Genomic DNA, 14113 nt, shown 5'->3' with positions numbered 1-14113 from the left:
TCATCTCTGTAGACTTGAGAGCATAAGGGAACAATGTAATTGTGACAATACATGAAGGTACAAAGTAGTAAACAAGATACTGAACACGGATATAACTTTCGGGAAATAGTAGCACAAAATACCTTGGCTTAGGGTTGCTGTCTGGCAAAGGCGTGACTGATCTCCAAAAACAGCCCATGTTAGTTTAGTGGCCTTGAAAATAACTTCAAACATAGCAATTAAGTGGCTTTGAATTTGTGGTGAATAAATTTGTGGTTTTCAAGAACTGAGCAGATGAAAATAGACAGATCTCAGCCAGTCACATTGAAGAATTTGCACAGGTAGTAGAGCAACAACTATCATAATTTGTATTTTAATTATTGTACATAAAGTGAAATAAAAGTTGGGGCATAGATGTGATCAAAAGGGAAATAAAATATTATGAATAAACTTTAAACAGTTTATTGTAAAATAATATTTTTAAATGCTTGTGAAATTGGAATGAGACACCACACTTGTGGGGGAAAAAAATTATTCCAAATGTTAGAGAGTTAACTTAGCAGTAATTATTGTTTGATCGAGGCTTAGTATTTTCATTGGTTTTTGCAACACAATGATTAGTGTGCAAAAAAGTGAAATTCAAGTCAGCGGCCACTGATGGTCAGCAAAGCTCCATGCTTGTCTTTATTGGCTCTAAAAGCTATAACTGATTCTGCATTTGTATCTGAAACACTGTGCCCCATGGAAGAGCAGGATCAATAATAACAACTTGGAGTGTTTAACTGAGAATATGCAGGAAGCAGAAATTACTATCACTCTTACACAACAATAACAACACATTGGTTATTCAGATAATGAACCATATAAAAGAAACTGGCACATTTTTCAACTTTAATGGACCTGACTGGAAAAATTAAGGTGTCTGTCTAGAGAAACCAAATAATGAGTATTAATTTGGAATTAAGAATCTTTGCTGCTACTTTGTAAATTTGTTTGTGACTACGCTAGATGGATTTGCTTCTATTAAATTTTGTAAACTTTAAGTTTGAGTAAATGGTTCATGTAAAATTCACATGGAAGAAAAGTCATGCCACCTGCTGTTCCTCTGCCCTACTCATCCCATAATCTTGTGATGTGGTCTGAGCAGCAACAACTCCCATGGTGACATGATGTGGACAACTGATAACTGGCAAAGTTCCAACGCCAGCTTTACTAGTGTACCATCTGATTTTTAAATTTTTAGATATTTTAAGGAACTTAATCTCATGCAATCATACAATCCTGATAGCCCAATGTGTCTGTGCTGGCTAACAGGTATTTATGTATACTAATCCAGTTTCCCAACAATTGGCCCGTAGCCTTCTATTCCATGGCACTTCACACAAATATTTCTTAAATATTGTCGGAGTATCTGCCTTCACCACGCCCTTGGGTGGTGAGTTTCAGGTTTCAACTACCTACTGGTCGGGAAAAAAAACTCTTCCTCAGATCATTTCTAAATCTCCTACCCCTAACCTTATACCTATGTCCTCAGGTGGTAGACATATCTGCTAAGAGGAAAAAATTCTCATTATCTACCCTGTGTCTCATGTTTTTGCAAAACCCAGTCAGGTCTTCTTCATCCTGCGATGTGACAAAGGAAACAAAACCAGCTTATCTGGTCTCTCCTCATAGCTAAAATTCCTGGTAAATCTGTTCTGCACTGACTCCAGTGCAATCACATCCATAAATAATTTTTAAAATTAGTTACACAAACAATAAATAAATAACCTAAAACTTATGAATAATTAAAAACACTACTGCAAAGCAAAATAATTTTTAAAGAGTAACTTGCATTCCCCTTTACCTCAACCTGCAACCCTGCATTTCCCAGTGATATTAAGGGGTCCAAGATTCTGCGCCAGCAATATAGACTCCACTGCTGCACTCCATGTGGGGGAGGGGGAACTAATTAAAATTAAAAAGGTTATGGAGCAATACAACTTTACAAGCACAAACTTCTTAAAATTGTATCATTTTGGAATGTTTATTTTAGTTCCTGTTTTAGGTTTTCCCCTTGATCTCCAATCTGTGGGTAATGATAAAGTGATTTATAGGACCTGCTCTCTAGTCTGTGCAAATTCTTCCGATCAATCCAATTATTGCCACCTGCTCAGTTCCTGGAAACCATAAGTTTCCTATAGATGACACAAATTTAGCTAAATGCAGAAATCTAGGCTTTTATCACCTGTAATCCTGCAAACTCTCAGTAAGTCCTGGACCTCTGTGTTTGACAGCACTAATGCAAGTCCAGAACTTACTGTCATTTAAACAGCAATAGCCGGTGTGATCTGGCCCCAGGATTATTTTTTCTAGAAGGATAATGTTTGGCTATGAGAAGATAGGGACCTGCAGTTATACTATAACTAAATTGTGTGCTTTATTTTTCTCCTTGCATTTCAGCTTGGTCTCCCAATTTCCTGTATGTGTAGTGTGCCTTGTAACACCATGTTTGGATCTCAGCATCAAATGGTAAGTTTTTGATTTAGTATAAATTGGGAAGTGGAGGAGGATTGGGAACTTGTACGTGTTTTTAATCCACATCTGTTTTGTGGAACTCCATCACAGTACCACCTCAACGTAATAGATTATGTACTTGTACTGACTCCAGCTGAATTGCAAATCACAAACCCCTTTCCTCTAGCATTATTCCATGCAAGGTGGTTATGCAAACTCACTTTGTGGTATTTTAGTGATTTATCATTCATTGTTTTGACAGGATGTAGCCCTACTTGAAAGGCTCATTAAAGATGATATTGATTGTGGAAAGCTTCCCCTCTTGCTTGTCGCCAATGCAGGTATGCTATAAGAACAGCTCTAAGAAAATAATTGTATCGCCACCTTAATTACTGGTGCTTCCGAAAGTGATATTGTGAGTTATCCATGTGACGTTCGTGGATTAAGGGGGAATGATAGGAATGGGGCCTCCAACATCTTTTTTTTTCCAATTTAAGAGCACTTTTTGTGTCAGCAAGGTGTTCTGGTCAGATTGCTGATTAGACAACCCCAGCTTTTCTCCGTCACTTGTCTCCTTAAATCCCTTTCCAATGCATCCTTTACTTACACCTCCAAGTACCGGGAGTTCATAATTGTCTTTTGTTGTCTCTAAGATTAATCCATCAGTAGTCCACTGCTCCCCAGCTTTGTCTGCAACGTAACCTGCTCTAGTATCTTTTTTCACTTTCTTGTGTCTCCAAGCTCATTTTGAAAATTATACCCATCTCCTCAAGTGATTGCATTACCATGGCTTGCTTAGAAGTAGCATGAATAGACTCTCCTCTACCTTAGAAGAGTATTAATCCTTATTCATAATTGCACCATTGACCCCCCTCGATCCTTCTATCTCCAACTTCCTTTATTTCTTGAGTCTTTGTACATAGTGTTACTTACCTGTCTCACAACTCCATCTTGGATTATTTAATTAGGATTCTGCACTAACAATGCATTGAGACCCATTCAGAAACTGACATAATATCCTTTGTGATTGTTTAACTACACCAACGTAGTGGGATGACTTGGTTTCACTCTTACTCATTTAATCATGGTCAAAGAATGTTGAACGATGGTGCAGAGGCAGATAGGGAAATCATTATGTTTTAATTTGTTCATAGGAAGCCAGCATTTATTGCCCAGGTCTAATTGCTAAACTGAATTAAGACTTGAGCATGATGCCATGTGTCTGGAGTTGCAGGGAGCAAAAGAATTGGCATGGAAACAGGACCTCTAGCCCACTGAATCCATGCCGGCCATCAAGCATCCATTTATATTATTCCTGCACTAATCCCATTTTCTTCTCAACACATTCCCATCAACTCCTCTACCCCCTACATTCTGCCACTCACCTACAGACTAGGGTCAAATTACAGTGGACAATTAACCTACCAATGTGCAAGTCTTTGGGATATGGGAGGAAACCCACATGGTCACAGGGAAAAGGTGCAAACTCCACACATGCAGCACCAGATGTCAGAATTGAATCTGAGTCGCTGGAGCTGTGAGGCAACGCTCCACTATCTGTGCCACTGTGCTGCCCAAACTGGTTAATGACAGCAGATTTCCTTTGCTGAAAGATGGTGGTGAACCAGATGTTTTTTTCATGATTGTTATTTTATGGTTATTTTTTTACTGATGCTAGCTTTTTGTCTTATTCCAGATGTGTTTAGTTTCTTGAATTTAAATTCCTCAGCAGCCAGAGTAGGACTTAGCTCTCATCCCTTGATCATCCAGGCCAGTGATATTAGTTCAGTTACAACGCTATGCTACCATATGTTCTGAGTCTGCAGTTTTCCAAGAATCTATTCCTCTATCCTGGAGAAACTAAATCAACACACCCACTCTAAAACCTCACTAACTCCATCCCATTTCCTCTTATGCATGCAGCTCCTTAATTAAATGATCTATTGAAATGTGGTTAGTTGTAACAAGTATCCAACTGACATCAACTTTACCACTGCACTGCCTTCTTCATATCCACTGCTTCTGTACCGTCTCAATCACATTTGGGGACAAAAAAATGCCAGTATCCTTGTCTTCACAAATCACATGGCTTGCCATCGTTCCGTTGTTTGCAACTTTGGCAACCTACTTGAGCCTATAAGCTCTCGATAACAAAGTATCATTTCTCCATCTGCCCTTCCCCCCCCCCCCAGCCCCAGCCCCAGCCCACCCTACTTTCACCCATCTCCATTCTTGCCTTAAGCTACTTGCTGCTGAAATATTTGTGCATGCCATTGTCATCTCCAGGCATGTATTCCATATCTTTACAGCTTGAGTTAGCACATCCAAAACTGCTTCCCATGTTCTTCATGCTTCAAATATTGCTCATCCATATATCCTGCTGTTGCTTATTTAATTTGGCTCCAGGTTTTCCCAAAGCCTCCCATTGTAAATTTCAATCCTTGCTTTGAAATCCCCTCATAAACTCAACTTTCCCTATTTCTTTAATTTTGTTTAACCCGACAAACCCTTGAAAGCAGTCTTCTTTAAAGTTGGATATCTTGTGCTGTGCCTCTTGCTCGCAAAACTGTATTTTTCATGCCCTCTCTTCTCCTTTAAGATCCTCCTTACAATCCATCTCCATGGCAGAGTTTGGTTAACTCCTCGTAAAGGCCCAAAGTCCATTTGTCACTGAGAATGCCTCTGCAATGTGTTATGATTTTTTTTTCCACCCTTAAAGGTAAAGAATTGTTGTTCTACTGGCACATGATGCACATCATGTGAGTGCTTTGGTTGATGCTTATTCACTGCCGGAATCGTGTAGGCAGCATATGCAACACTGATATGATTGTCAGCTGTAGAATTTAGAAACAGAGTGCCTTTGTTTCAACATGGTTCTCACCAGAACAATAGCCCAGTAAACAGGAAGGTTTTGTACTGATTTTAAAATTATCACCTCCACTGAGATCAGAGCTGCAGGCGCTGCTATTGGGGAACTGTTTGATCTTTGCTAATTTAAATAAAACTTGCAAACTTTTTTTTAAACTTTGTTTTAGGTACACCAGGTGCAGGACATACAGATAAACTTGTACGATTGAAGGAACTCTGCAGTCAGCACAAGATGTGGCTGCATGTAGAAGGGTAAGAATAAGTACCTCTACAAATTCTCTACTAAATTTAGTGTGACTCCTTAACTAAATAAGGTTCTTGTTCCATGAAAACACAACACTACATTGTTATTACATACAGGTAGGAAATTACTTAAATGGTTGGCGGTTTATCCCCCACCCCAAGCAAGCTGGTGTGGCACTATGGTATCTGACGGGAAGAATAGACTAATCTGCACTGATACTACTATTCTATTAAGTGTCCATTTTGTAATTGATGTGATTGCAGAATAGTAAAGGCACAGGAGGAAGCCATTCAGTTTTTTGGAAGTCACCACATCATTCAGATTGCCTTTGTCACCCTCTGTTTTCTGATCAAAAAATCCAAATCAGGCTGGTTAAAAACATTTACCTTTTCACAAGTCCATATGGTAATCTTCTCTTTCCAAAAGTTAGTCTCATTACCTCCATTTGCCTGTTGACATAGTATTACTTCTACAGGTACTGATCCAACACTCTTTTGAAAGCCACAATTGAATCTGCCTCCAATCTCTCAGTCCAGCAATGCATTCCAGATACCAACCACTTGTAATGAAAAAAAAGCTTTTCCTCATGCTGTCATTTTTTTGCCACCCACTTAAATCTGCATGCTCTTTTTCCTGATCTTTCCATCAATGGGAACAGTTTCCCTCTTTCTATCCTGTCTAAACCCCTTTATTTTTTTTTCCCCGCAATATCTCTAGCAAATCTTTTATCAACATTTCTGGCCTAATGAGTACAATCTCATTTTTCCCGAGCTTTCCCTGAAATCTAGGTTTTATATCATCCTCCTTACTATCTCTACAAGTTCAAGTATTGTTTTGAAATTGTTCTCTATAGACCCAAGCAGGGTCTCAGCACTAATCCAAGGAACACCACCATATATCAGACTGTTCCCTTTGGCTCTGCTTTCTGTTACTAAACCAATTCCTTATCCGTACTGCTAATCACCCTTTTATTCAATGTGTTTCAGTTTTGTTGGCAAAAGCATTGTGGTGTTTTAAAAAAAAAACTCCTTTTGGAAGTTCACAAACACCACATCAATCAGGTTGCCTTCATCACCCTCTGTTAGCTGATCAAAAATTTCAAATTGGGCTGAGTAAATAACATTTACCTTTTTCCAAATCTGTATAGTAATCTTCTCTTCCCAAAAGTTTTCACTAATCTCTGGTTTATAGCGAAAATCATTTTTATTTTTTTGTTTTTGTATTGCAGTGTTAATTTGGCCACATTGACACTTGGTTATGTTTCCTCATCTGTACTGGTTAGTATCATTTTCATTTGTGATGTACATCTAAGTTAATGCATTTTTACAATTCATATGATCTTTAAAGGCACTTGGAACTTCAATTATTCTGATGTGTAATTGTACTCATTCCAAAACAATGTAATGCAGGAGGCAAATACTGTATTGCTTTCAGAAAGCTTTGAGAACAAACATTGTTTTCAATTCCTAAATGAGTCCTCAATGTATGACTTTAGCTTTTTACATGGTTTCATTAGAGTTTATTATTTAAATTCATTGAACATTGCATAAGACTGAGTTCAGTGCAGGCTTTGACTCTCTTATTTTTGTAGGCTGCAACTAAATGTGACAGCATGACCTTGACTTTAGGACCCTGGTTGGGTCTTCCAGCTGTGCCTGCAGTGACATTATATAGACATGAGGATCCTTCACTGGTGAGTGATTACTTTAATGACCAATGTACAAAGAAGTTAAGAATTTTTGCCTTGAAACATGAAATCTAGGTTCATATTCTGTAATAATTAGCAACCTTATTTATAGACATTACAAACTATTTGTATCAAATTTTTTACTTGAAATCCAGAAAAAAAAAATCCAAATCGTGTTACAGGAAGATGTTTCTAAAAGAAGCTAGTGCACTCCAAATTTAGAAGATTATTCAAAGTTTTTTGAACTCTAGAATATGTCCTGTACTTATTGACTATTTTAGTCTCTAGCTGCGGGCCTCACCACAAGTCAGCCAGTTGAGAAACTTCGAGCTTTGCCTCTCTGGCTCTCTCTGCAATACTTGGGACACGATGGGATAGTTGACAGAATCAAGTATGCTTCTCAGCTGGTAAGTGTTAACTTTGATTCCTGTTGCTTGAATCTTATTGGATTTTGTCGGTGCTGTTTAACGTTATCTGATAAGTGGCACTCCAAATTTGGTTAAGTGAAGACTAATAATTCTCATGGAGCTAGATAACTCTGTGCAGCCTCTTTTTGGATGACAAGAATTTGTGCTTCATAGAGTCGTACAGCATGGAAACAGGCCTTTCGGCCCAACACGTCCATGCCGACTGAGTTGCCCAGTGAGCTAGTCCCATCTCCCTGCGCTTGGCCCATAGTCCTCTAAACCTCTCCTATCCATGTACTTATCCAGATGGCTTTTAAATATTGTTAATGTGCCCGCCTCAACTATTATTTCTGGCAGCTTGTTCCAAATATGCACCACCTTTTGCATGAAAAAGCTGCCCCTGATGTTCCTTTTAAATCTCATGACTCAGATCTTAAACCTATGCCCTCTTGTTTTTAGCAGCAACCCCTCCACCACCACCCCCCCCCGGAAAAAAGACCATGTGCTTTATACTCCTCTATCATGTATATAAGATCATGAGGGGCATAGACAAGGTGAAAGCACACCGTGTATCTATAAGTCAGGTAGATGTTGATGGTATTTGTGGGGGGAAATCTTTGAAAAGATAGAGAAGGTAAAAATGGTACTCTGATCAGATATTCAGTGCAATCATGTTTGATCTTTATTTCAATTACACCTGTCAGTACCATTCCCATTTCCCTTGAATCTTCCAGTATTCAAAAATCCATCGCTTTCTTTTTGGGCCAGACAATTGCAAAGATTCATAATTTTTGATGGAAGAAATTTCTCCTCAACTTAGTTCTAAATGGCAGATCCCTTAATCCAATACTGATGCTTGGTTCTAGCATCAGTATTGGATCATACCATCCCCATCAGGATTCCTAGGAATTGGATATTTTGATTAAATTCCCCTTCATTCTTTTAATTTCTTGTGGAGATTTACCCTTCGTCTACTCAATCTATGTTCTTCGGATAATCCCTTTGTCCCAAAAATCAGTCTTGTCTTTATTGCATTTCATCGTATTCCAGCCATCCTCTCACCATGGTCCTCCTGTGTGGCTACAGTAAGATGTATCTCAACCACTTTGTTGTAAAGCCTAACATACCACTTTCTTAAATACTTGCTGTGCCTATGTTAACTTTGTGATGCTTCAGTGATTATGTTCTCCGGTCTGTTGTCTTTTAGAAGGTATTATGCCTTTTATATTTTTCCTGATAATGTGGACATTTTCTCCTCAACATTCTATCTGCCTTGCTCTTATCCCATTCACATATCCTGTCTATATTATTTTGAAACCTCTTCCTGAAGCTAGCTTGCCATCTCACTGAGCTTTGTATCATCAGTAAACTTACTCAGTACACCTTCATATAGATAAGGTAAGACCCGAACACTGCTTATTGAATGCCTCACTGGTCACAGCTTGCCATACAGAAAACATGGAGTTTATTCCTTCTGTTTTCTGTTGGCACTCTCTATGTGGGCATGGCAGGCAGTAGGAGATGTATGACGACCCTAAACATAGGCCAGAAGGACATGATGTGAAATAGTCCAATGACTATTGTTTTACTTGTCAACACAGTAAGATCAAAATGGAGTGTCTACAACCCTCCCTAAATAATGAAGAGATAATGAACCTAGGTATTATGCTACTTAATGTTTTATATACTTTCTTTGTCTTTCTTGAGCTCTGATATTTTTGTGCAAGATAACTAAAAAACTAGAGGAGGTGTAAATGCCGAATGATCACCTGAAATCTGAAGGGAAAGTGGAAATCGGAAATAGAAATGCGTACTTTCTTCCTAACTGAAATTTGTGAATTTATTGAGTCTAGAAAGCTCTAATTTGACTTGTTAGAAAAAGAGATGCTCTCCATGAGCTTCATTGGAAGTATGTAGGTGGCAGAGCAGAAAGATTGGTGATGAAGTGAGACAGTGTTAAACTGACAGGTGAGTGGAAGCTTGGGGTTTTGCTTGGGGACTGAATGGAGATGTTCTGTAAAAAAAAAGTCACGCAATCTGCTTTTGCCCTGCAGTGTAGAAGAAACCACATAGTGAGAAGTGAGTATGTGACACTAAGTTGAAAGCAGCACAAGTAAGCAGCTGCTTCACATGAACAGTGTTTGGAGCCCTGAACAGTGGAGAGAGAAAAGAGTGGGCAGGAAAATTAGAGTGCTGTGTGACCTAAGTATTTCTAGTATTTTCTATGCCTTCCTGCTAGCCTTTAGCCGACCATGCACAAGGGCACCCAAATCCCTCTGTATCAGAGCTCTGTAATCTCTCACCATTTTGCTAATACGCTTTATTTTTCAGAACAAAAATGGTTAGTTTCACATTTTCCTGAATTATGCTCTGCTAGATTTTTGCCTATCAACTTAACCTGTCTATATCCTCTACAGATGTGCTCTTCGCAACTTTCCTACCTATCTGTGTGTCATCAGCAAATTTAATAACTGTGCCTTCACTCTTTTCATTCAAGTTGTTTAAGGTTGAGCCCCAGCACCTATCTCTATGGCACACCACTCGTTTCATCTTGCCAGCCAGAAAAAGACCAATGTACGCCTATCCTTGTTTCCTCTAGCCAGCCAATCTTCTATCTCTTAAGTGTTTAGGGGGAAAACATGGGCTTCAGTTCATATGTTGTTATCAGTAGGTAACTTGCTCCCTTTATAACACGTGTATAGAAGTGTCCATGTTTTGAGCCATTCTTCCAAAAAGCAGTTAGTACTGATTTGTATCAAAGCCTTCATCAAAAAAGACTAGCTCATTTTTTGGCTGTCATATGTAGTTGACGCTGCTCCAATACTAGCTGGTGGAGTAGTGTTGTATCCATGGACAGAGCAGAGTCAATTTTAGGCATCCTTTCTAAGGTCCTTTTTTTTCTAGTAAACAAGGACTTAGCAACATGGTATGGGTTACGCAGTTGGGTGTTCATCGGGACGAATGGGAGAATCACATTCCATTTTACAGCAACATGATTCCTTTAACACCACAATTTAGCTGCCAGGAATTCTGGCTCCTTTCTATTTGTGGACTAGTGAGGAATATCTCACCATTTTTATTGTAACTTATTCTTGATGAAATACCAGAATTATTATATGTATTGCACTGACTCTTTTAAACCAAATACACTGTAGAAATCGATAATTTTCTTATTTGTATGGATCGTTCTAAATTCTGAATCACCTTCTCGATGTACCCATAGTGGATGGGGGTGGGGAGTAATAATTGGAGTCTCAAAGATCAGTTTTGGGAACTGCACTCTTCTAATTTAAAATAATGCCTTGGAATCAGAAGCTCAAAGCAAATTTTTTAAACATCGATACAATCTTGGGAAGATGGAATTAAATCTGCAGAGAATACCAAAGAAGTACAATTTTTTTTGGAAAAAAAATGTATAATTAGGTGAAAACTGACAGAAAGTTTGGTAGTGTTGCAGATCATAAGGAAAAGTGGAACATTGTTGAACTAGTGAATGATGAAATTGGGAGATGTCTAGGAATAATGAACATCAGCTTTAACGTGTACACCTGTTATGGAATAGCAATCAAAACACGTTATTAGTAGCCAAAATAATGCCCTTAATTGAAGGAAATTACACAGTAATCAGGTAAATCCTTGAGTATCATGTTCAGTTTTTGGTCACTGAAGCACAAGCAAACTTACAGGCCTTGGAGACCAGACAGGGATCACTGAGCTGATCCATAGTACTTGAAATAGTTGTGACGAAAAATTACAAACTTGGCTTTTGCAGCTTCACAGAAAATGGTAGTGTGTGTAAGATAGCAGGCAAGTTGGTAAAGGTAATTGTGGAACACCAGGTTAGAGAAAATAGGGCAAAGAAGCAGACTTAAACAAGTAAGCAGCAAATTTAGTTCTTGTATCAGGAATTTCCTCTTCCTTGGAGCACAGTGGAATTCAGGATACAGGGATCGGAAACACTTAAAATCAATGACATAATTACCTTTTGTTCTTGTAGATAAAGTCGATGGGTGAAATGGCCACCTTGTAATTTTGTGTACAATGAGGAACATGCTTCCTATTTCGGTCAGGACCAATTTTTATTGATTATTTTTAGGTACACTAACACTCCTGAAGCGCAAGTAGAGAGCTTGATTTTTTTTTTGCTGTATTGCCTTCAGATCTATCTTTATTTAATGCCAGTTGTATTGGACTCTGTCTGGTTCACATGTTTAAGTAGTTTGTCAACACCCAAGATGATAAAGTGCTGTTTGAATGAGGCATTGAAGGATTTTCGCCTTGTATACAGGGTTGAAATTAGTTGGTGAAATTGGGGAGAAATAAAAGTGATAACTGTTACATTTTTTTTTCAGAGCCAAAGACTGCTGGAAAACTTAAAAAAATTAAGTTCTATCAGAACCTCGGTACGTATTGTACTTGTATTTTCGTAGCTTCTGTTGACGAGTCGAATAAGCACCATCTGTGATTGATTCAGTAGTAGTGGTGGTGTGGCATTAGTAGACACAAAGTTTTGGACAAGTAATGTTTTAAGGATTTGTTAATTAAAGGGGATAAATTTAATTCTGAACCAACTTGCTGAATGTACTCTAGAAATGACATTTGTTTTAAGAAAACACCTTTACAGGATGTTATGTCGACTCAATTTTTGTAACTTTGCTCAACTAATATTGAGCAGGAGAAAAGGTCCTCTTTAAATGTATAAATTTCTTTCAGCTTTGCAGTCTGGTATTTCCTTGCACCTAATTTGATTTGATTCTGGTTGAAAGTATTGGGTTAATTGACAGTTACTTAGATTGAAACTTCAAATAACAAATGGCTAATAATTTAAAAAAAAAAGCCTCAAATCTGCTGAGTAACAAATCAATGCAGAATGAATGGTTTTATATTGGTGATACCTATTAATTTTATTACACTTTTACTGTAAGCTTTATGTACAATATATTGAGCAAACCTATCAACTCTATTTCTGCAATGTAGCCAAGGAAATTTATGGTGCATGCTAGTTTGTAAGCACCATAATTAATTATTTTCCTGAATGCTTTGCAAAGAAAATGCATGAATGTCCTGCTTTTAGTGTTTTATACTTTTGAGATTTGTGGATGTGGTTTTAATCTTCTATCTAAATCTTATTTTACTGCCGTTTGTAAGGAAAGGTTTGTTTTAAGATCTTAATTAAAATAAACTTAAAATGCTTTTTGTCAACAGACTTGGTCCACTTTTAAAAAGGAAATTATTCATCCATCTCCGTTATGAGTGGATGTAAACTATAATGATCCATTTCAAAAATTAGATACACATTCTTTGTGTACATTTAAATTGAATGTGTTGCAAAATAGATTTTAATTATGTTCTAAACGTGAGAGGAAACAACTTGTCAGCAGCCTCTGGGTACTTCTCTCATGATGAACTACAACAACTATTTACGTTTAAAATTACACATTATACTAAAAGATTAGACCAAAGCATTTAATTAACTGATTCTAAGAGGGTGATATTAGAAAGGCAATTAAAAATTGATCAAAGAGGAAGTAAATAAAAAGAAAGAGAAGTTTAAATAGGAAATTCCAGGGATTTGGACCTTGGCAAGCTATCACCTTTATTTCTGTGGTTTAGGTAATGGTCCAGCTGCCAAAATTGAGGTGCAAATAGTTTAAGTAAATATCCATGGATAGGGGAGTATACAGCATGTGGAAGTTAGAGTGAGGTTGGGGACAAGGCTATGAAGAAGTGCGATCATCAGAAATTGAGCACCTTAAGATAGAAGTGTTGCATTATCAGGAGATAATGTGGGTCAAAAACTAGCTTGTCAAGAACATGGATGAGCAGAATTGCTTTTATGTTTATTTCTTAAGGCAAGGTGTGATTGAGTTGGAGGATGACCACATGCACATTGGAATAGCTGCTAGTGACAGGAAAGACAGATGCAATAGCTACCATGATGAGCCAGGATCAGAAATTGGTAATGTTGCAGAGAATAATATAGGCAGCTTAGGTGATGGAAAGAATATGGGAATGGAGTTTCAGCGCAAGATCAAATTGGTAAAAGAGGCTGCAGGAGATTGACCAGCTTAAAGTTGGTAACGTAATTGGAGCAAGATTATGAAGTTGGTGAGGGGAACTAAAGATGGAAAATAGTATGCTGATCGTTCCGTTGCTAGTTGTTTGGTTTATTCATTTTCAAAGTGTTCCTCTTTTGCATATTGGAATAGGGCTTCTAATTCATTTTGAATGTTTACTAAGATCAGTCTAACTTCACTGGGCATTCCAGTGTTGCTGCAGAATGAAGGTAATTTTTTTGGGAGGCTGGGGCAGGGACAAGAAATATGAAGGAGCTCATTGTCTGCTTATGCCCCTGAACTTTTAAAGGCTGCTACAGACAGCATTAATAGAGACTTGAAAGCCATGCCCAGGTTTTATTCTAGTGAAATGATC

At 37.9% G+C, this 14113-nt stretch overlaps 1 protein-coding gene across 4 annotated transcripts in view; it reads left to right on the top strand.

Moving 5' to 3' along the window:
- pdxdc1 (pyridoxal-dependent decarboxylase domain containing 1) overlaps positions 1-14113 on the top strand; it is a 55203-nt gene that overhangs the window by 18380 nt on the left and 22710 nt on the right. For all 4 annotated transcript variants that reach the window (XM_052021155.1, XM_052021154.1, XM_052021152.1 and 1 more), the window contains exons 7-13: positions 2422-2490; positions 2738-2816; positions 5511-5595; positions 6816-6864; positions 7179-7280; positions 7556-7681; positions 12034-12084. In XM_052021155.1, the coding sequence (XP_051877115.1) occupies positions 2422-2490; positions 2738-2816; positions 5511-5595; positions 6816-6864; positions 7179-7280; positions 7556-7681; positions 12034-12084 (561 nt within the window). The remainder of the gene's footprint in view (positions 1-2421; positions 2491-2737; positions 2817-5510; positions 5596-6815; positions 6865-7178; positions 7281-7555; positions 7682-12033; positions 12085-14113) is intronic.

The sequence above is a fragment of the Pristis pectinata genome, chromosome 8, assembly GCF_009764475.1.
Source record: "Pristis pectinata isolate sPriPec2 chromosome 8, sPriPec2.1.pri, whole genome shotgun sequence".
Classification (NCBI taxonomy): domain Eukaryota; kingdom Metazoa; phylum Chordata; class Chondrichthyes; order Rhinopristiformes; family Pristidae; genus Pristis; species Pristis pectinata.
Note: the sequence above shows the minus strand (reverse complement) of the source record. Positions and strands in the feature narration are given on the sequence as shown.